Below are 19,520 nucleotides of genomic sequence, written 5' to 3'. Positions count from 1 at the left end.
TGTCAAGCCCCGGACAAGCCTTCCCTTTTGCGGGATGAGCACGCGAGGTGCTCCATTGAACACCCTCTGGTCATCTAACTTTATCACGAGAAGATATGCATTTCCCGACTTCTGGATATCCAGACCTTGACCTGCATGCTCGACCACGTGTACTTGGTGTCCATCTTGTGCTGTGGCGGTTACCAACAATCGAGCACGAGATCATGAACGATGGACTCCAGTAGCGGCGGTTTGCTCGAAAATAGGCTAGAGGCCCCTCCCTTCGTCGCGTGCGTGGGCGGGTCTGTGCTCCTAGTGTCCCCAATCGATGGGGGGCAATCGACACCTGGGTAGAGCCGATCATCATAGAATGGATCTGCTGTCCTAGCCCATCACCACCAAAAGCTCACAGAGACGCCTACGGAACAGCTCCGCACGTAATGCCACCACCCAATAGGTATATAGAGCGCTTGGCCAGCCTCAAGGACACACTCAACGTACGGCACTTGATTAATCCCGGGGTAAACCTCGTCCCAGTCCTCGAGCGGGGATGTTTCCATGGCGGCAATATCAACTTGCGAAGTGTTTGACATATCAATTGTTTCACAACGCTGCTCCCCATCATTTACGTCACCCTTCGTACATTTTGCGTTTCCAGTAGAGGATACATGAGGAGCAGGCTCGTCTTCAGGTCTGGGCAGCAACCTTTTGCTGTGCTGTGGCGAATAGAGTCTTACGTACTTTGTGCCCACGACCTGGCAGAGAATATTGTGGTATGGGTCATGATGCAGGGGAGAAATCGTCCATGCCGGGCCAAACCAGATATTGGTCTGGGGCTCGTCTCCAAGTCCCATCTCGTCAGCGGCGTCGTCGTCGGGCGGATCGCGGGTTTCGGGAGGAATAGTTTTGGGATGGCTTGTCTTCTTCATACTCTCCCTTGCCTTGCTCAAGGCCACCGGCGTACCGGGTTCAGCAGTCGGAGCGTCCAGATAGCAATAGTCCGGGGTTGCAATATCCTTTCGAAGAGCGGGGATCTGTTTAAAAAGGTCGTGTTGCGCTAGATAGCCTGTCTGGATATTTTTGCCAGTACCAGCGTTAGATCCATGATCCGTCGACTGCAGTATGTAGAGACTCAGAAAGTCTTGGAAGGGGACAATCTTCTGGCTCCAGTCATCGTCAACGTAGCTCCGCCCAACTTCAACCGGGACGAGACGACGGCCGCCGATGGTGGCATCAAGCCAAAACGACGTTCGCTGCCATTTCTCGAGAGCTGGCCAATGCTTCATGATGTTTGTCAAGACCGCAGGCTGCCGTGTTTGCTGAATGTGGTGGGAGAATTTTGTAAGAGTAGGCTGGTCCATTTGCAGGATGGGAAATAGAATGGTTGGTATAGAGACGTTGTCAGCAGGCAGGCGATCGTCGGAAACATGATCAAACCCAGGCTCATGGTCGACTCGCCTCCTCTTTCGCGGGTGTTCCTTGTCTTCCCCTTCACTTACACTGACAGCCTGTAATCTGGCCAAAATATCGTGAATTATCTCTTCTCGCCCTAGGCCTCCGGCCATGATTAGTGCCATGTCTAGGATGGACACAATCTCATCCAAATGAGTCTTCAGAGATTCCGACAGCGACGAATCATTTAGAGTGGGAGAGGTGAGGCCAAGCAATTCCAGCACTTTGGCAATACTGGCGTCAGTGTAGAGGCGGAACCAACACGGCTGGACATCCTTGAAGGGAAACGTATGGAGCTTTTTGTCCGCCAGGCTGAACAGGTTGTTAGCCTGCTCCAGGACGCTTTTGCCCATGCCATTTGGAAAACACTTGTGAATAGGGTCATCTGGGCCACATTTCTGCAGGTGAAGTGTTATGGAACGCCAAAAGGTGCCGTCACTGAACTCCACCATGAGGGCTGAAGAAGCCTCGGGCGGCAAAAGGAAGTCGATGAACACGAGAGGAGGATAGGGCTGGTGAGAGCGAAGAGAAGGAGGGAGGGTGAGAGGAATGCTGCAAGAAAAAGAGGCGATTGGCTGGTGGACGTGGCAGGTGATGGCAACGGGCTGCTGCCAGTGGGAGGATGGAGATAGTCTTGGTGGTGAGTGGGCGCAGCCATGAAGCCTGGTGAGCTGTCAATCATCAGTGATGACCCTTGCTGCCCTTGAGCCATGGCTACGGTTTGGGTGCCCAGGTGGGCAAGGGACCAAGGGTGCGCTTTGAGTGCGGGCTTGGCGCTGGCAGCATCTCGAAGTGAGGCACAGCTCACGCCTGCAGGTTGCAACAAGACACAACTTTCCCCCCTTCTGCCCTCTGCGCCCTCCACTTTGCATCTTCTTCACATCCACATACTGCTTGGTGCGTGTCTATCACTTTGGTGGTCCCTCTATCCTTCTCGCTTCACATCTCGTCCTTGTAGCTATCCAGCTACCGTTCTCCCTTCCGTCCTGTCACTCCTGTCACTCCTGTCCGCTTGTTGGATCCCTTGTCCCTGCAAGGCTCTATCACCTCCGCCTCATTTCTACGCCCCAGGCTACTGTCTTGCCTGCGAACTTGGTCTGTCCCACGGCTCTTGACCACTGAATCACAGTCGCGATCTCCCTGGATCGTCGTCCGGACTTGTCTGCAGGCCGCAGTCCACCATGGCCGATGTTTCGTCTACCCGGCTCTATTTGGGCAACCTTCCGCGCAACAGTATGCTCCTATCCATTCTCCCTCCTTTGGTCTCCCTGGACAAGTTGCACGCTTGGAGGATGGCTGAGCCCTGAATATTGACTCCTGGACCCGCTCACCACCTGTTCCGGGACTGCGCCAGTCGCTGACTCTCAGTTTCTCCCTTTCAGTCACCAAACAGGATATAGAGGACCACTTTGGCAACCATGGCACCGGCTCTATCAAAGAAATCAAGCTCATGAACGGCTTCGGTTTCATTGAATACGAGGACGCCATGGATGCGCGAGATGTTGTTCCAGGCAAGTCATCTTGATCCTTTGACCAGTTCTAATGCGCTAACTTTTCTTTCAGCCTTCCGTACGATATACCTCTCCCTCCTTCCCTCTTCTCGCGGTGGCTTTTCCTAACATCCACAACAGACGGGACTATGTTCAAGGGCGAGCGACTTACTGTGCAGTTTGCTCGAGGCCCCCGCCGGAAGGACGACTTCGCTGGCCCCTCTGACCGAAACGTCCCCCGGCCACGTCGCACTATCTATCGCATGCAGATTACCGGACTCCAACCGGATACTAGTTGGCAGGTTAGGATTCCCATTTTTCTACATGTTCGCACAATCCGTTTGGATCAGATATTACCGAAGCGATGCCTATCAACCTCGATCTCGGTTGCCCCTCTCCTTTGATGTGGCGGAGATTCCACGAAGCATGCCCATATTTGAAGAACTGGACTTTTGGAGCTTGCGCAGCTACATTTTGGCTAGTCGAACAGACCTCATTCAGCTTTGACTCTCGTCGCATCCTGTCTCCGAACTCGACCTTCCCTTAACTCAGAGAAACGTGCTCACCAGTTTCCAGGATCTCAAGGACTTTGCGCGAAGCTCAGGTCAACTGGATGTCGTGTACTCCGAGACTGGCCGTGACCGTGACGGTAAAGGGTAACTCTGACGTCCCTTCCATCCCTGCATCTGCTCACCGCTGGTCAAAGATTTGTGGAATTCGAAACCTCGTCCGACCTCAAGACTGCTGTGGAAAAACTAGATGGACAGACCTTTAAGGGAGCGACTGTCCACTGTACGCCCGATGTACGTATTACTTAATGCCCGTTGCAATCTTCCCTAACCGGCCCACCCAGATTCAAGAAGAAAGACCGGACAATCGCAGCTATCGACAGAGATCCCCACCTAGGAGTGGCGGCCGATACGGTCCTGTTGATGATTACGATCGGCGCGGGCCTCCTCCACGAGGCTGGAGCCCACGAGGCTACCGTGAGCGCTCGCCTGGACGTCGCCCACCTATGGATGACTACTACGATCGAGGCTATGGAAGACGCACTCCACCCAGGGACTACGGACCACCACCACCGAGGAGATACGACCCTGACCCGTATGATCCTCGTGGACCGCCACCACCCCCCATTCGAGGCTATGATCCATATGCTCGAGGTGGCGACCCGTATGGCCGAACCAGAAGCCCTCCTCGCTATGGCTATTCAGGTGGCTATGGTAGCTACGACGACCGACGATACTAGAGGGATTCGGAAGGTCTCCTTCAACTAACTACTCAACTGCAGGAAAACTCAGATCAAACTACTCGGATTCCCTGATTCGAGAACCGGATAACGAAGCCATGACTGAGCAGGAGCCATGAGAAAGTTTGTTAAGCCAAAGGTGGTCGATTGGACTTGCTTGGCGAATCCTGAGGATTACTGCCCGAATATCGTCACGACAATATTGTCTCGGTGTTTTCAATTGCAACTTCAGAGCTTGCACTATGGAAAGGATCTTAAAGCCGGATTGATTCAACTTCTCTGCGTGGACTACTTCTGTAATTGGCAGGACATCCCTTACTGTTTCGGGCCCTTATGACAGAGCTACGACATACAAAAGCATTTTGATACCCGAGAGAACTTCAAACACAAAGGTCATAGTCTGGACATCTTCTGCGTGGCTTTTATCGGACCAAATGCAACTCTCAACCTTGATTCCCGCAGTACTGGTTTGGAGCTGGCCGTCAAAAGTCTAACGTGCCCCCTGGCTAACAATTGAACCCGTCAAGCTCTTGTCCGTACGTCTTTCAGCCTCGGCGGGTGAAGTGTCCTGCTCCATCTGGCCCCGAAGACCTGTGGTTGAGATGATCCAAGGCTTCCGGCCCATTCAGAACACCTGCCGTTAGTATCCGTTTCGGCTCGAGGCACGCCCCTTGGTCCGTTGTAAAATTGCTTCGAATCGTCTGCCAGAATCTAAGACTTAAGAGATCAAAAGCAGGGACTAGGTAAGTTGACACTAGCTCTCGCTGCAGGCAGCAACAGCCAACTTATCTGTGCCGCAATGTGAATGAATTCGTAGTCCTGAAGGCATCGAATACACGCCGGAAAGCTTTTTTGTTGTCCAAGGCGGCGAACCAGTCCATGACGCGCGTAGCCGGATTGGTCTCCTGGTCCGGCTGCAGCAAACCTGTTATAGATAATGGAACTCGCCGTTGTAATCAGACGGCTTGCAACTGTTCCGAACCACACGAGCAACATGACTTGCATGTTCAAGACGGCTGCTGTTGCTCCCACCACCGTCATTGCTGCGACTTGGACAGGCAATGCAAGATGCGGGGTTTTAGTCAGAGTTCAAAGTAATAATATAGACAATAGAACCGTCTTTTTCTCCAAGGATAACTTTCACGGAGATCCAGGATTTTTGTCTATGGGTTTTCCTTTTTTTTTTTTTTTCTCTCTCCCCGACGCCCTCGTAGAATCAGTCCACTGACATCGTCAGAAATCATTCATCATCATGAGCATGGCAACAATGATCAAAACATATTCACGACCTCCTTCCGAAGAACTTCTTCCTCAGACCCTGGGACTTTGCTGCTTCCTTTGGCCTGGCCGGTTGTTCTTCTGGAACGTTTTCTTTCTGTTTGCCCTTGCTGATGGTGCTGGTGTGCTCCGAAGCGGCCGATGCTGTGGTTGGGCGTGGTGTCGCTGGTCCTGTTGTTGATGAAGGGGGCGTGGGTCGGACGGGCAGGGCCGTAAGGCCTGGTGAGCCTGAACCTCCTTCTTGATGTTGCTGTGATTGCTGCCGTTGGTGATGTTGTTGGGCAGTAATGTGTTGTGCTTGGGCGAGCATGGGCGCCACAGGCGGGGTAGAGATCGGATAGTGACCCGTGATGGTGGACGTGGGAATTGGAAGGGAGTCGCTGGGTGTGGGGCGATGACCTCTCATCGAAGCACCTGCACCAGGAGGCGAAGTAGGAGAAGAAACAGCACGGATATCTTGCTTTTCTCTATCTTCATCTTGCTCGGCCACGTCTTCCATTTCTTCGTCTTCTTCGTCTTCTTCGTCATCCTCGTCATCCTCCATGCCATCAAACGACCGTTCTGGATCGCCATTGTAGACGACCCACCACCCAATCTTCTCGCCCTCGGCGATCTTGTCCCTCAGATCTGCCAGCGCTTCCCACGCTTTATTCGTCAGTCCGGGGCCATCGGCAATAACCTCGTCCACGTTAACGCTTAGCGCCGTGGTGTCCGCGGGTGAGTTGAAGGGTGCGGGTTTGGACATTGGGAGCGTTGTTGCTCGTGGTTTCCTCTGCGAGGATTGCGAAGAGTCCGGCTCTGTCGGGACATGTTGGTATGATCTTGCCTGCGCTACTCCAGGTCCAGTCAATCCCATACCCGGTCCGGCCGCAATCACCACGACTTTGTCTCCCACAAATGCGTATGGTTGGCTCACTGCGTAGGGCCCGTCTATATCGTCTGGATTGTACTGTTCGATGAACTCCAACCTCCTCGCCGACGCAGGGGTTGTGTCTGAGTGGTCTAGCTCTTTCATTATATCGGGGTATATTTCGCGAAAGGAGCGGAGGATCTCTTCACGGGAATTGGCGTTCTGAATGTATTCGGTGCTGCATTCGTCGAGGTTGTGGAGGACGGCGTGCACGCGGATACCGGTGAAGCCTTCGCGCGGCCAGCGGAAGCCGTGAACAAGGTAGACGGGCATTATATCTTTTTCTGTGCAATTGTCACTTGTTCAGGGAGAACGGCCTCTGGACCGCTGGACTATGTGAAGGCAGGGTAAGTGGTGCTGTTCAAGTGCGTGGAGCTCGTCGGTCGTCGAGATCGATACAGAGAGGCTAAGCTCCGGGGAGTATTTGTTGCTGTGGGCAAACGATATGCTGCTCAGACATATACCCGTAAATGTGGATATGCCAACATGTTGAGTCGTCGTCGATGTACAAGCATGTTCCATCAGTTGTTGGGGAGCGGAACAGTAAGCTGCTGTTGTACGGCGTGGCGGGTTCCCCTTCCTCGTTCTCTCTCACCGACACCTCTGTAGCGCTGTGGGAGGAAGGAGGTCGCTGTCACACACGGTTGCTGCTGTGTACAACCCGAGAGCTGTAACAGCCCGCCAAAGCTAGGCTAGTAATGTGGGATTGTTACGAGAGATTTGGGCGAACGATTGGTAGCGAAGGGCTGCGATGGGCTCGGGGCTTCCACCACGTGGTTCTGCCGCACGATGCGGGTTCCATGTTGGATCCCCTCCTTATTTTCAGCCTCGCCATCGGCTACTACTTGTAGCGGCCATGATAAAGAGGGGCGGGTACAGACAGTTCTAGCAGATGTCCTGTCACTACTTCTAGCCTGGCTCAGGGATAATCCTTGCATTGCTTTTCTGTCACTCTCACGACTCGTTTGAAAGTTATTGATTGAGAGTCCAACCCCTTGATATACTGCGTATGTCTCTCAATCAAGATTGCCGTCTTAAGGACCATTCTCAGACCAGGGATTGTGCTCCATTCAAGTGTGCTCTAGTCCATCCCCAGCGACGGCAGCGGAAGCGATCGAGGCTTGAAACCAGCGGCGGAGATATCAAGGCTGCATCGCAGCAGACCCGAATAGCTCTCCCTTTGGCGGATGCGCTTATCCTGCACAGATCCCCAGTCCACAGAAGGTCATCCTGGAAGCCAGATTCTGTCCACTTCTGCCAGACGAGCGGGTGCTTTCTGTCCAGTAATCACGAGACTGATTTCATTGGTTCCTTCCATGGTACTTCTTCCAACTCTCCTCGAAGGTTTCTTCATTCACTGCAAACTTTTTGATGTAGTCCTTCTCTAACTCATGCGCTCTTTTACCGAGAAGCACGAGACTGTGGAGCGGGGCGCCCAAGTCAATGTTACATAGCTCTTTCAGCGTTCCGCAGGCGAATTGTTGGTCATCCGCACCGACTCTCGCACAACCGATAGCTAGACTGTCTTCGGCGTAGACATGCACTTTCTTCTCTTCCTCTATTTCCAGCATTTGCTGGGCGCACTGCATGACAGTCATATAACGTGGAGGCTCATAGGTCTTTCTTCCCCTAGCCATGTTTTCGAGTGACTGTTCCTTCACCTTGATATCCAGTAGCATTAGGGTGTGCAAGCCAATAGAGGCATTTTCTCGGATGCGGTCGTAGAAGCTAGCCGGTTTCCAGTTTTCGGTAAAGAAGACCATGGAGACGGTCTGGCCAAAGTTGTAGAGTTGTAAGCCAGTCGCACCGATGGCATTGAGAATTGAGGCATTGGGAATGGACTTGACGGGGATGGAGAGCTCCTGGGCCCGAAGGACCAGATCCGTGTGAGTTGTCGCGCTGCAAAACTAGTCAGGCAAGAGATCAGTGGTGTTGGGGTACACCAACCTACCCAAATGGATCGCCGACCACCAGAAAAGCAATGTCAGCTTTGTCTGCTCCTTCCAGGATTTCGTCACTGGAGGACTCGACCATTTCGCGGTCTGCTACAATTACGGGGCGCTCATAGAGTGACTCCTACCTTGACTGTCAGAGAAGCGCCCATGTCAGCGAAACATGCGACGAAGTAGGTAGAAACTAAATAAAAAGAGGCGTGAAAGGTTTCTGGTCTTACCAACTTATCTTTCCCAACATGTAGAATGCTGGTGTAGGCCTCCAAGTAGACTCTTTCTGCACGCTTCACTACTTCCAGTCCCTTGACAGTGATATCTCTCTCATCGGCGAGACCAAGGCCAACAAGGTAAAGCATATTGAATTTGGCAGAAGTGACGTGAAAGAATGACTTCGAAAGCAGAATCAGTTGAATAATTCGGAAGGACTGATGAGCATTGTGAGTGACGGCGCGGGCCAACTTCGGATAAATCGTCACCGCGAACAACCTTCTAGTGCTCTTGTAGTGATCAAGTGCTCCATACGAGGTACATCAGAGATGACTCCATCCGGTATCTGTCATTCATGCACAACCACCTATTCCATCCTGCAAACATCATAAGCTGATCTGATCAATGGAGAGCAATCATTATCCTTGATCTGTGGATTTAGAACAAAGAAGTTCAGAGAAGTTCGCACCAGACAAACTTTACGGCCCAAGGCCAGGAGTCAGAATGGCGGGTGAGAGGCCTGCAAAATACCGGCAGGAGATCCAGCAGGTGAGCAACTGTCTTTGCTATGCCATTTTATTGCAAGATACTGCCGGACCGCTGGAGATGTCGACAGCCCATCGCTTTGGACACTGGAAAGTTGTATATCTGGTGGACGGAAAGTGGGAAGAATATACGAGTCGAATCCATGCTACGAATCTACCTAGTAAATCTGGTTGAAGACGACTTCCTCCGTCTCATGTGTCATGACCGCCTCAGCTTCTGGCCATCTTTGGGGCCGTGGACCTAGACCGTGGAGTCTGGACGATAGGACAATTCACTCCACATATATCCACGAAGCACACGCCCGACATGTCAGGGCATCTCTTTGGATTCACTCCTGGGCACCAGTATGCCGACTGCACAATGTTTGTACATAAAGCCGGTCAACTGCCAGATCTGGATGGGCAAGCAATCCCAATTGATCCTCTGAGAATCACGTCCCACTCCATCCAAACAGCCAACCCAAGCGAGAACACAAACCAAAAAAGGTCCTCTCCCGAGCATGGTTTGAACGCAACCAAATCATGGCGAACCGTGGAGCGGAGGATCTCAAACAAAGTGTTTCGAAAGCTCTCATATTCGGAGATGCCCCAGACAGTCCGGAAGCAATCGAGAGCCACCCTGGCGAGGGCCTTGGCTCAGGAGCTGCATCTTCTTCCAACAAGCCCGGAGACGACGATGACTTCGAAAATGCAGCAGACTTCAAGCGGAGACTAATAAATTGGATTGGACAGATGATGTTCGTGAGTGGTGAAACAGCAGAGCCGAGCGCAGAGACTACTTGGATGATCGAAGAAATCGTAAGAGAGCAGGTTATTGAGATGGTTAGGCATCCTCGGCCAATTGTCTGCAACGTTTCTAACCTACGAAATAGCTGACACAAGCAACTGCACTTGCAAACCGCCGAGGTTCTAAGACCATCTCAATCGCCGACCTCATCTTCCAGATTCGCCACGACAGGGCCAAAGTCTCCAGACTCAAGACTTTCCTTTCGTGGAAGGATGTCCGCAAGAATGTAAAGGATTCGGACGACAAAGGTGGAGGCGACGCTGCTGAAGTTGGCGATTTCGACGAGGTAGGCGTTTATGTTGTTAGTCGCTTTTGGGAGACGTAGCTGAATGAGACTCCAGGCCTCCGGAGGCGTCAACCCATCGGCTCCGCAAAAGCCCACCGCAAACAAGAAGGCGAAACTCGTCCTGCCATGGGAGATCCAATCGTTTTACGCCGAACAAGTGCCTGAAAGAGACGATGAAGAAGACGAAGAGGAAGAGGAGCAGAATGAAGCCACCCTCGCCCGCCTTGCCTCTGCCGACGAACGCACCAAGAACATGACCAAGGATGAATATGTCTACTGGTCTGACTGTCGTCAAGCGAGCTTCACCTTCCGCAAGGGCAAGCGATTTCGCGAATGGGCCGGGTTTGGTACGATCATTGACAACAGACCTAATGACGATGCTGTCGATATTCTCGGCTTCTTAACATTCGAGATCGTTCAGACTCTGACGGAGGAAGCGCTGAAGGTCAAAGCCGCTGAGGATCTGGCCAACAACAAATTGAACGGCGGCAGAGGAGATCAGGACACGTCGAAGAAACGTAAGAGGGAGGGTTGCAGTCTATTTGAGATGCCCGAGGAAGGGAGGACACCGATCGAGCCCAAGCACGTCAGAGAGGCGTTCCGAAGACTCCAGACGGTGCCAAACAAGTACAAGTTCATGAGACAAGGCTTCGCTGGGATGAGGACACCATTGAGGCTGATTTGAAATTCAGAGCGACGGCGTCCATGTGTCATGTTTCTTCCAGGTGCAACGGGAGTGGCCCGTTTAGAATTAAGGAGCACATCCAGATCCGATATCCTTATGGTATGAACCAGGCATGGCATGAAGGTTTGAGTACTAGAATAAAGACATATCAACACCACCGAGGATACGTTCGAAGTTTTCCTTCCCCCTATATTCCTATTCACTCCACAGAGGCGAGGTATACATAAGCGGCAGCGTGCGATGACATTCGAGTCGCGCTGTATTACATCATGATCGTTGTTTATGAAGATGCGAGCCAACGCAGCAAAAAGCCTCAGGCCACATGCGAGAAAGGCACAAGGCCACCGCAGTCGGAGTCATCGCGGCCTGCCCTATACTCCAATCAATCTAGCATCGTTCGCCAACCCTTTCCTGCATGCCTCATAACCCGTTCATCTTCTCGCCCACACAATTCAGTCGCATTTTCGTGATTGTAAATATCAGCGCCTACATCACCACCACGGCCTACCTAGATTCCAGAGCAACTACCCGACGACCCCGCATCGACGAGAACAATATCACGACCGACCGCCCTCCTACTGCGGGGCAAGTGGAAATGGCACCAAAAGGAAAAGGTGAAAACACCAAGAAGGTCGCAGGAAACGCCCGCAAGGCCGAAGCCGCCGCGCAAAAGCAAGCCGCCGCTGACGCTGTCGTTGCCGCCAGGGAAGAGCAGAAATGGCAACAAGGCGCCAAGGACACGTCTAAGAAACAAGCCGCTGCGGCAAAGGCAGCAGAACAGGCCGCGAAGAAGGCCGAGAGAGAGGCGATGCTAGCGGAAGAAGAGAAAGGAATGCGGGACAAGCCCAAGGGGGCGAACAAGAAGACGGCCGAAAAGAAGAGTCGAGGCACTCTGGACCTGTCCCAGCTCGACGGCGACTCGAGTGCAAAGGAGAGGGCGCTCAACGCCTCGGGCATCGACAACGCACTCGATGTCCTGTCTCTCACCACCGGATCCGCCAACGACTTGAAACTGGACAGGCACCCCGAGCGTCGATTCCCTGCCGCGTACAAGGCGTATGAGGAGCGGAGAATGCCGGAGATCGACCAGGAGCGGCCGGGCCTGCGAAGAAACCAGAAGATCGAGCTCATCAAGAAGGAATTCGAGAAGTCGGACGAGAATCCCTTCAATCAGGCAGGTAACGTGAGATACGATGCGAGCAAGGATGAAATGGCCGAGGTGAGGAAGAAAGTGAGGGAAGGGGTGGAGAATCGGTTGAGCGAGAAGTGAATCCTCTCAGCGTTTGAAGTGAGGCAGGGTATTGGAGCTCTATGGCCAGCACCTATTCCTGGTCCCGAAGACCAAGGCCTATCTCCAGAACGAAGAGACATGGGAGTCTCTGTCTGTCGGGAGAGTGATGGCGCCCCTCTTCTTGCCCAAGAAGCGGAGGTTCAACACGAGTCTTGTTCTCCCATCCGGGGACAGCGTCAACACAGCTGACTACTACATGACACGATTCCATGAAGACATGAGAAATGCGACACACAACTGGAGGTGGGAAATGGAACATCGATCAAATGAAGGGGGTTTGGTTGTCGAGGGTAGGTTAATGAACATCCTCACATGATGATCATCCTCTACGTATCTTGCGATATGATATGCACTGGCTATGCGAGAAGAATGCCCAGGAAATACACGGTGCAGGAGAGACACGTTAATATCGGGGCCTCATGAATGACTAGGACCTAGGTATGTAGGTCGGAAGGTAGCTATGGAAGGACATTCTATATCGGCACTCACCCACGCTCCCTTCGCCCATCTCGTCACCCGCTATCGCGCGCAAGAGAGTTCAATGCCATTCACTCATGCCAGACAGGCAGGGAACGATGACGTGTACGGCACACACGCTTGTGGAAGGCAAGCTTGGTACAGATATAATATCATTCTGAGGCAAAAGGCCGTCTCTGCGTCTGTCGCATACTGGAGGGGGAGGGGGGAGGGGGGAGGGGGCTAGTACTTCGTCCAGGGATATCAGACTCGCTCGGAATCTTCGCCCGCGTATGCAAGGCAAGGCTCTGGTCTTCGATTTCCTTGCTACACGCAATATGGAATTCCTAACCTAATCCAGGACCTCAGCCTCTTCCCAAGATCCCCCTTGGCCACTTCCACCTAGTGCCACCCTCTCTCAAACGACCGGATACGTAGCCCGCGAGTATTCACGGATCCTCCCCAGCACAAGCGACGAAATCGTCTCCACTGGCACCAGTATGCGTAATGACACCAGCATAGTCGCCCGCTTCATTAAAAATGACGCGGTCCGGGCCGGGCGATCCACCGTCGTAAACTTCAAAGTCGTCCATGATGGGGAACTCATAGTACGGTCCATCCACGGGGAAATCAAATCCTTCGTAGTTGTTGTACTGGTGCGGGTAGTCGTCAGACCCTTCGGTCTGGCCACTCTGAAAGAGTGAGTAGCCCTTAGAGACAGCGGCGTCGATAGTCGATTGGTAGTAGCATACGTCGCCGCAGGTTTCGGTGCAGGACTGTTGGCGTTTCGTCAAGGAGGAGGGGTGGAATTCCCGGGCCCAGAAAGAAGGCGATACGGGTTGTTTGCTGGAGGAGAGGCCCGGAGGGAGGGCAAGGGCCGAAGGAAGAGTGAAGAGGACGCTAGCTAAGATCTGAGCGTGGATTAGAAGACGAAACGAAGGATCCGAGTCTGGTTTCACGAACCTGTGCAAGCTGCATTGTTGCGTGGGTGGTTTGGAAGAGGTTGATCTTGAGTTCGTAGTTGATAATGAAGAAAAGCCAGAGGCAGTCTTGAACAATAGGATAACGAGGCTGCAAGGCTGGCCTGTTTCTCCTTAGCAAGGAACCTTTTCTCAGCTCCTTGATGCTCGCTCCTTGCGTTCTGCGCTCGGTCCACCACCCATCGCGACATGCCCTTAAGTACTATTCGAAGGCCTTGGTGACGCTTCATGGTATCGGACCCCACGGGTCAACGTGCAGATTTTGTAACAAAAAGGACAATCCACATGGTCCTGCAACAATCATTTTGCACCCGCTCCGAAGCGCAAAGGCCGGCGTGCTGCTTTCAGGGTGCAATATGCCCATCAATAGTGGTTGTCTTACCTCGGCCGACCAGGATAACAACAGGGAACGATCAACAAAGATCAGGTTGCAGGCCTGCTCCTGCTAAAGCAGGTACCCGCAGCACTCGACACACAGAGCCTTAGTGGTCACAGCGAGAGCCTTCCCCAGACCGGCGCCTGCACGAGATTTCCGCGGTCCAGAATAAGGCTCTCAAGGACCGAGCAAGTCCAACATGCAATGCGCAGATATCGCTTTAGCGACAACCGTGACCCATATGGGTTGTTCTGCCGGCACCTATCAAGGCGTAGATGTCAAGCACGAAAGGAAAAAGGAAAGTTGACGAGGCGCCGAGGATCGACAGCATCCATGACTTCCAGAAGGTCTTGGCAGGCTGATTGGTTGGAGACATAAGCGGAGAGCGAGGGAAAGAGATTAGATGCTCGGGACTAAACTGCAAAGGCAATCCCTCCTTTCGTGCCCTCCTATGCCTGCCGAACGAACAGGTCGACTCGCTCCAGGGTCTTGTTCAAGGTGCAAGATGTAACATAAGTCGGCGATGAACCTCGTTTCCGGGTCGGATCAGCCATGATGCATAAGAGTTTCAGATTTTGGTATCTGTCATATCCACTTCGAGCTGTTGTTGACAGCAGTAACCAGCGGCGTCTTGCTTCGTTCTGTTGTGGGATAGATTCCTTGTTAACCAATTCTCAAGGCGGTCCTATGGTGAAAATTAATTTAATGATACCTTCGGAATCGAGCACACGCCATCCACAGCGCGGTTCGTGTTTCGTATCACGAGTGCATGACTGTTCGCACATCCCAGACACAAAGAAGTTCATCCCAGCCACAGCTGGCCGCCCACCCTTCACTGCCAAACAAGCACCAATCCACGCCCGTCACGAACTCGGTATGTCGACCCATACTACCGAGCTCTCTAGCGGGCCCTCCCTGCTCGCCGCCATCCGTCCAGACACGACAAGTCATATCGTAGCTGGCGCTGAGTAACAGATCGGGGAGGTGTGGGCTCCATGCAACCTTCCGCACCGCGTAGCCGTGTCCCTGTAACATGTTTAGGGGGCCCTTGGGCTGACGGATATCAAATGTTCGAATGATTCGGTCGACTCCGGCCGTGGCGACGACTGGGCCTCGATACTTGTTCCAATCGTGAGTGAGAGCTTCAGCAGGTGGGAAGGTTGGTTGGATCTTCCCAGCCCCGACGCCGGCCGATAAGGGAGCCGCATGAATAGGGATTTGCAATATGAGATGGTTACTTGCGCTGGCGGGTGTTCTCAAATCCCACACCCGCAGATGACTGTCTGAGCACACTGCGCTGAGCATGCCATCAGTATGGGGACTCCATTGGACACTGTACGTGCAGGAATGGGTCGGTAGTGTCAGCAGACTCTGCTGCCGTTCCGGACTCCATATTTTGACGGTGCCGTCCCATGACGATGAGGCAAAGGTTGCTTTTGATGTAAGATTCCAGCTGCAGGAGAAGGCTTCCCGCGAATGTTCTTCGAACTTGGCAATGGGAAATTCGGGAGTAAGGGAGGTGTCGTAGAGTCGTAATGAGCCGTCGCCGGAGGCAGTGAGGAGATGCGAGCTATGGGCTTCGGAGTGCGTTACATCGTAGAGCGCATCTTGCGTAGGATAGCTGGACGACCAGTTAGCACTGATGTTTGTCTTCCCTCGGAATTCTGCGAGCTCAGTACACTTTGACAGGCACAATGCCTTGAGGAGTCAGCTCCAGCGCATACAGCCGCCCATTTCCCACGAGGCCATAATTTGCTGCCGCAGCGACTGCTATGCGATTGTCAAAGAAAGGGGAGTACTTGACTGCGTAGCCTTGGAAGCCTTGTGTGCGGAATTCTAGCATGACTGATATTGAAGCTCTCGTCGCGAAGGTGAACAGTCACTCATCATGTCCAGCTTCCCTCTGCGCCGATGAGGTCAGTGTCAAAGCGCAAGGCCAGCTTTGCATCCAAAGAGCTCTCGAGGGCGATGGTTCTAGGGTAGAATTACCTCGTACAGGCTGGCTGTTGGTGGCCGGTGAGTAAAATGTGAAGCGGAGAGGAAGAGAAGACGCAGTTGCAGTCTCAGGCTGCACCTGTCACCAGGCCGAGGTTTCTCCCCGCCATTGTCATTGCCATTGCCATTGCCATCATCTCCCACCACCGAGCCCACCACGCGTATTCATGTTTACTAAGAACTTCCCTCCTCTGGCTAATGTTTGGGACTGGCCTGGGGCAGCCTGCACCTTGCATCCAACACTTCAGGAGTCACCCTGGACTTCATTCCTGTATGATGGCTCCCAGTCGAGGACACACTGACCATGGACGCGTTCATCTTGCGCAAAAGGCGTCGCGTGTCTTCGCCGCAGGCTGATCTTGAACCCAAGACTCCTCTTACACCACCGATCGACGAGGACGCCGAGTCCACCGACGTCAAACTGGCAATTCTGTCATCTCTATACCCAAGCAGATCCCAGGGTGACCTGCTGGAAGTCCTGCTCGGCTGTGACGGCTCCGTGGACGCTGCCGTCGAAGCACTCTCGACTGTTGCGCAAGATGCCCCTCCACCACCGAAGCGTCGACTGACCGGCGCCAATATGCAGACCGGCCTCCCCTTCACGTCAGAGAACAAGAGTCCATCAAAGTCAGTGTCGCAACAACCGCTGACTAGAAAGGGCAAAACTCTCCACCTCTACACGCCCCAAGCCATCGCAAGCCATACCCCCTGTTCCATAATCCACAATTTCCTGCCTGCCAACCTTGCAAATGCCCTGCTGGCAGAACTCCTCGCTGAAGTCCCCACTTACGACTCCATTCAATTCAAGATATTCGACAATGTCGTGAAATCTCCGCACACGGCATGTTTCTACGTCGACAGCCTGGCGGATGTAGAGCGACAGAGGAGCGAGTATTACTACAACGGCAATGATCTCGGTGATATCAGGCAAATTCTGCCGGTCATGAAGCAAGTCAGCGATCTTGTTCGTGACGCAGTGAACAAGGAGATCGATATCCGGATCCGTGACTTTTACCCGAATGGTAAAAAATTGAAATATCAATCGTCTCAGCCATGGAGGCCCAACGCCGCTTTCGTCAATTGCTACGATGGTGGCGCGCAACATGTGGGCTATCACTCTGACCAGCTCTCCTATCTAGGGCCTCGAGCCATCATAGGGAGCTTGAGCCTCGGAGTTGCAAGGGAGTTTCGTGTGCGAAAGATCGTGCCCAAGGACGATCACGACGAAAACAACAAATCTGAACGCACCTCTTCAGCAGCAGACATTTCGGGCCAAATCGCAATCCACCTGCCGCACAATTCTCTCCTCGTAATGCATGCCGAGATGCAAGAAGAATGGAAACACAGCATCGCACCGGCTCTTACCATCACCCCCCATCCCGTCGCCGGCAATAAACGCATTAACATCACCTATCGGTGGTATCGTGAAGAATTTCGCCCCAAATACACTCCAAAATGCAGATGCGGGGTCCCTTGTGTATTGAAAACAGTGCAGAAACAAAGGGCTAATAGGGGCAGATATATGTGGATGTGTCAGGTTGGAAATAAACCAGGAGGCAGCGAGGGATGTGGGTGGTTCGAGTGGGCGAGGTTTACAGATGACGGAGTGCCTGTGAGCTGGAAGGATGATGCGATAGGAGAAAAGAGTGAGCAAAAGGAAAAGAATTGCCAGGACGAGATGGGCAATGAGGATGGCTCATGGAGACCCCTAGATCCCGAACCATGTGAGTGAGCAGCGAGCACATTGCATATGCTGAAAGAAAATGCATTCCGACGAACAACCGGGAAGGCGAAAAAGATTGCCAAATCGAGTTCCCTGTGTCTTTGGTGCCATTCTGACGCACAGAAGTCGGTCAGTGTCTACTGCTTTGCCACCGCTTTGCTATCGCTCGTTCTCACAAAGACTGGGACTGGAAAAACATGCAACAGTCGGAGAAGTTGGCAATCGGCACTGTCGTGCAAGTTGTGCCTGCGATGGCGGAACAGCAGTGATGCCTTCAAGTCTCACATCAGATGGGGCTTGCTGTATGTGTCTTGATACCCTCTTTCCCGCCGCGCCGGCACTTGTATGTGCATTTTGAACGAACAACTCGACAGAATGGCACGTCCTGATTTGAGATGATGCTTTGCCAGGTTGCTTGGACTATTCCGAAGGCGGGTGCATTGAGATTTGCCGATACTAGCTAGCTCTTAGGGGGAAACCGTTCTTGTCATCAGCTGCGGGTGGTGGGCTGGGAGAATGGCAGAATCGATTCTCCTCAACGAGACATTGGTATACCTTTAGTGACTTAGGAGGCTGGTAGGCAACCTGTTGAGTTGGGTTACCTTGCCTTCTCACAAGATCAGGCAGTCAGCTACACTTCCTTGAAGAATGTTAGCTTGGTGTGCCTCAGCCTCCGCCTCCGCCTAGGCCTCTCCCAGCACGCAGCCGGAAATGAAAGAATGTCGACATCTTCAGCCACCAATCTTATGTTCCAGATATTCCTCGCTGTTGGAATCAGTTGCAAGCTATGTTTTGGTCTGAAGCTCGCAATGTCGTCGACCTCGGATTATCCCACACCATCACTCAACCAGGGCGGAACGGCCAACGAGGACTTGCCTCTCGACTTGAACGACCCCGCCAGACCGTTGCTGCCTGGGGAGTTTCGTCTGTTCTACTGAGGAATCCCTTTCTGAAAGTCCCAAAGGCAGATTGCACGTCTTCAAATTCGATGCGCGCCTAAGTTCAGGACCCTGTCATATACATTTTGGCGCTCCTTACCAAAAAAATCCGCATCCGAAATGGTTGTCTAGATCTAGAGCCTGACCATTTATGCGACCAGGAGCCTTCTGCATCATCTGCAATGACCGCGCGATCGAAGTCATACCCAACTTTCGCTACGCTCTGCACAGTTTTGCGACGCCTAACATCTGTGGATGGGTCTGGATTGATGCATTTTGTATCAGACAACATGATCTGGAGGAACGAGTCTCCCGGGTTACACCGATGGGGAAAACATGTTCTCGTGCTGCAGAGGTACTGATCTGGCCGGCGCACGAAACCGACCTGTCTTCGAGTTTTGTCAAGACTACACAAAACGTTGCGCCCCTTGTTTTGCAAGCAGTCGCCGATGGACCTCTACCTGAACGTGAGCTGAACGTTCCGTTCCCTAGTGGTAGTTACGAAGAGATACTAGGGGTTAAAGATTTTGCCACAATCCTACTGAAATGATTCGAATTCATTGTTCTTTTGTCGATGGCTCCCTCGGGTGTGGACCACACAGGGGCTGGTTCTCGCCAGGAAGCCGCGATCGTTTTGCGGCCACATGGAACTCGACTGGGATACGATGTCGAGTTTCTCTGCCCTCATATATTCAGTGGGCTTGATGAAGCTGGGTTGGTTTCAATTCACATCGGAATTAAATTCAGTCCTTTTATCAGTGTCGCGCAGCTGTGGGAACTTTGCTCCGAGGCCATAGTGGCATAGGAACACCAACGCCTTCTTGCTTTGGTTCCGTCCTCTAGCCAAGAAGAGATTGAAGGCCAAAATCAATCGCGTCGCTATTTCATCTATCTCCATGAAATACTCTCTCTGAGGCCGGGTACATCATGCTGAGATCTGA

General features: G+C 52.8%; 11 protein-coding genes across 11 annotated transcripts; 6 read left to right on the top strand and 5 right to left on the bottom strand.

Moving 5' to 3' along the window:
* Nucleotides 1–371: 371 nt before the first annotated feature.
* On the bottom strand, nt 372–1,883 carry A1O5_09263 (uncharacterized protein; the record flags this gene model as incomplete). The annotated part of the gene is made up of 1 exon (XM_007749842.1): nt 372–1,883. One exon carries the CDS (start codon nt 1,881–1,883, stop codon nt 372–374), a length of 1,512 nt encoding a protein of 503 aa, XP_007748032.1.
* Nucleotides 1,884–2,612: 729 nt separating this feature from the next.
* A1O5_09262 (uncharacterized protein) lies at nt 2,613–2,956 on the top strand (the record flags this gene model as incomplete). The annotated part of the gene is made up of 2 exons (XM_007749841.1): nt 2,613–2,664; nt 2,814–2,956. The coding sequence occupies 2 exons, from the start codon at nt 2,613–2,615 to the stop codon at nt 2,954–2,956; spliced, it is 195 nt and encodes a 64-aa protein (XP_007748031.1).
* A 114-nt stretch (nt 2,957–3,070) lies between these two features.
* Nucleotides 3,071–4,289, top strand: A1O5_09261 (uncharacterized protein; the record flags this gene model as incomplete). The annotated part of the gene is made up of 5 exons (XM_007749840.1): nt 3,071–3,223; nt 3,498–3,577; nt 3,628–3,724; nt 3,775–4,144; nt 4,213–4,289. The coding sequence occupies 5 exons, from the start codon at nt 3,071–3,073 to the stop codon at nt 4,287–4,289; spliced, it is 777 nt and encodes a 258-aa protein (XP_007748030.1).
* Nucleotides 4,290–5,452: 1,163 nt separating this feature from the next.
* A1O5_09260 (uncharacterized protein) lies at nt 5,453–6,631 on the bottom strand (the record flags this gene model as incomplete). Its single annotated transcript, XM_007749839.1, has 1 exon — nt 5,453–6,631. The coding sequence occupies one exon, from the start codon at nt 6,629–6,631 to the stop codon at nt 5,453–5,455; it is 1,179 nt and encodes a 392-aa protein (XP_007748029.1).
* A 1,028-nt stretch (nt 6,632–7,659) lies between these two features.
* On the bottom strand, nt 7,660–8,666 carry A1O5_09259 (diphthine synthase; the record flags this gene model as incomplete). The annotated part of the gene is made up of 3 exons (XM_007749838.1): nt 7,660–8,257; nt 8,310–8,434; nt 8,532–8,666. 3 exons carry the CDS (start codon nt 8,664–8,666, stop codon nt 7,660–7,662), a joined length of 858 nt encoding a protein of 285 aa, XP_007748028.1.
* A 918-nt stretch (nt 8,667–9,584) lies between these two features.
* On the top strand, nt 9,585–10,820 carry A1O5_09258 (transcription initiation protein SPT3; the record flags this gene model as incomplete). Its single annotated transcript, XM_007749837.1, has 3 exons — nt 9,585–9,884; nt 9,935–10,135; nt 10,191–10,820. The coding sequence occupies 3 exons, from the start codon at nt 9,585–9,587 to the stop codon at nt 10,818–10,820; spliced, it is 1,131 nt and encodes a 376-aa protein (XP_007748027.1).
* A 415-nt stretch (nt 10,821–11,235) lies between these two features.
* Nucleotides 11,236–12,090, top strand: A1O5_09257 (uncharacterized protein; the record flags this gene model as incomplete). The annotated part of the gene is made up of 1 exon (XM_007749836.1): nt 11,236–12,090. One exon carries the CDS (start codon nt 11,236–11,238, stop codon nt 12,088–12,090), a length of 855 nt encoding a protein of 284 aa, XP_007748026.1.
* A 926-nt stretch (nt 12,091–13,016) lies between these two features.
* Nucleotides 13,017–13,545, bottom strand: A1O5_09256 (ribonuclease T1; the record flags this gene model as incomplete). Its single annotated transcript, XM_007749835.1, has 2 exons — nt 13,017–13,478; nt 13,531–13,545. 2 exons carry the CDS (start codon nt 13,543–13,545, stop codon nt 13,017–13,019), a joined length of 477 nt encoding a protein of 158 aa, XP_007748025.1.
* A 1,137-nt stretch (nt 13,546–14,682) lies between these two features.
* A1O5_09255 (uncharacterized protein) lies at nt 14,683–15,766 on the bottom strand (the record flags this gene model as incomplete). Its single annotated transcript, XM_007749834.1, has 2 exons — nt 14,683–15,544; nt 15,603–15,766. The coding sequence occupies 2 exons, from the start codon at nt 15,764–15,766 to the stop codon at nt 14,683–14,685; spliced, it is 1,026 nt and encodes a 341-aa protein (XP_007748024.1).
* Nucleotides 15,767–16,222: 456 nt separating this feature from the next.
* On the top strand, nt 16,223–17,650 carry A1O5_09254 (uncharacterized protein; the record flags this gene model as incomplete). Its single annotated transcript, XM_007749833.1, has 1 exon — nt 16,223–17,650. One exon carries the CDS (start codon nt 16,223–16,225, stop codon nt 17,648–17,650), a length of 1,428 nt encoding a protein of 475 aa, XP_007748023.1.
* Nucleotides 17,651–18,450: 800 nt separating this feature from the next.
* A1O5_09253 (uncharacterized protein) lies at nt 18,451–19,129 on the top strand (the record flags this gene model as incomplete). Its single annotated transcript, XM_007749832.1, has 2 exons — nt 18,451–18,565; nt 18,741–19,129. The coding sequence occupies 2 exons, from the start codon at nt 18,451–18,453 to the stop codon at nt 19,127–19,129; spliced, it is 504 nt and encodes a 167-aa protein (XP_007748022.1).
* Nucleotides 19,130–19,520: the final 391 nt, after the last annotated feature.

This window comes from Cladophialophora psammophila, assembly GCF_000585535.1.
Source record: "Cladophialophora psammophila CBS 110553 chromosome Unknown aczJe-supercont1.15, whole genome shotgun sequence".
Taxonomy (NCBI): Eukaryota; Fungi; Ascomycota; class Eurotiomycetes; order Chaetothyriales; family Herpotrichiellaceae; genus Cladophialophora; species Cladophialophora psammophila.
The sequence above is the reverse complement of the archived record's forward strand: the minus strand, read 5'-3'. Positions and strand labels throughout refer to the sequence as shown.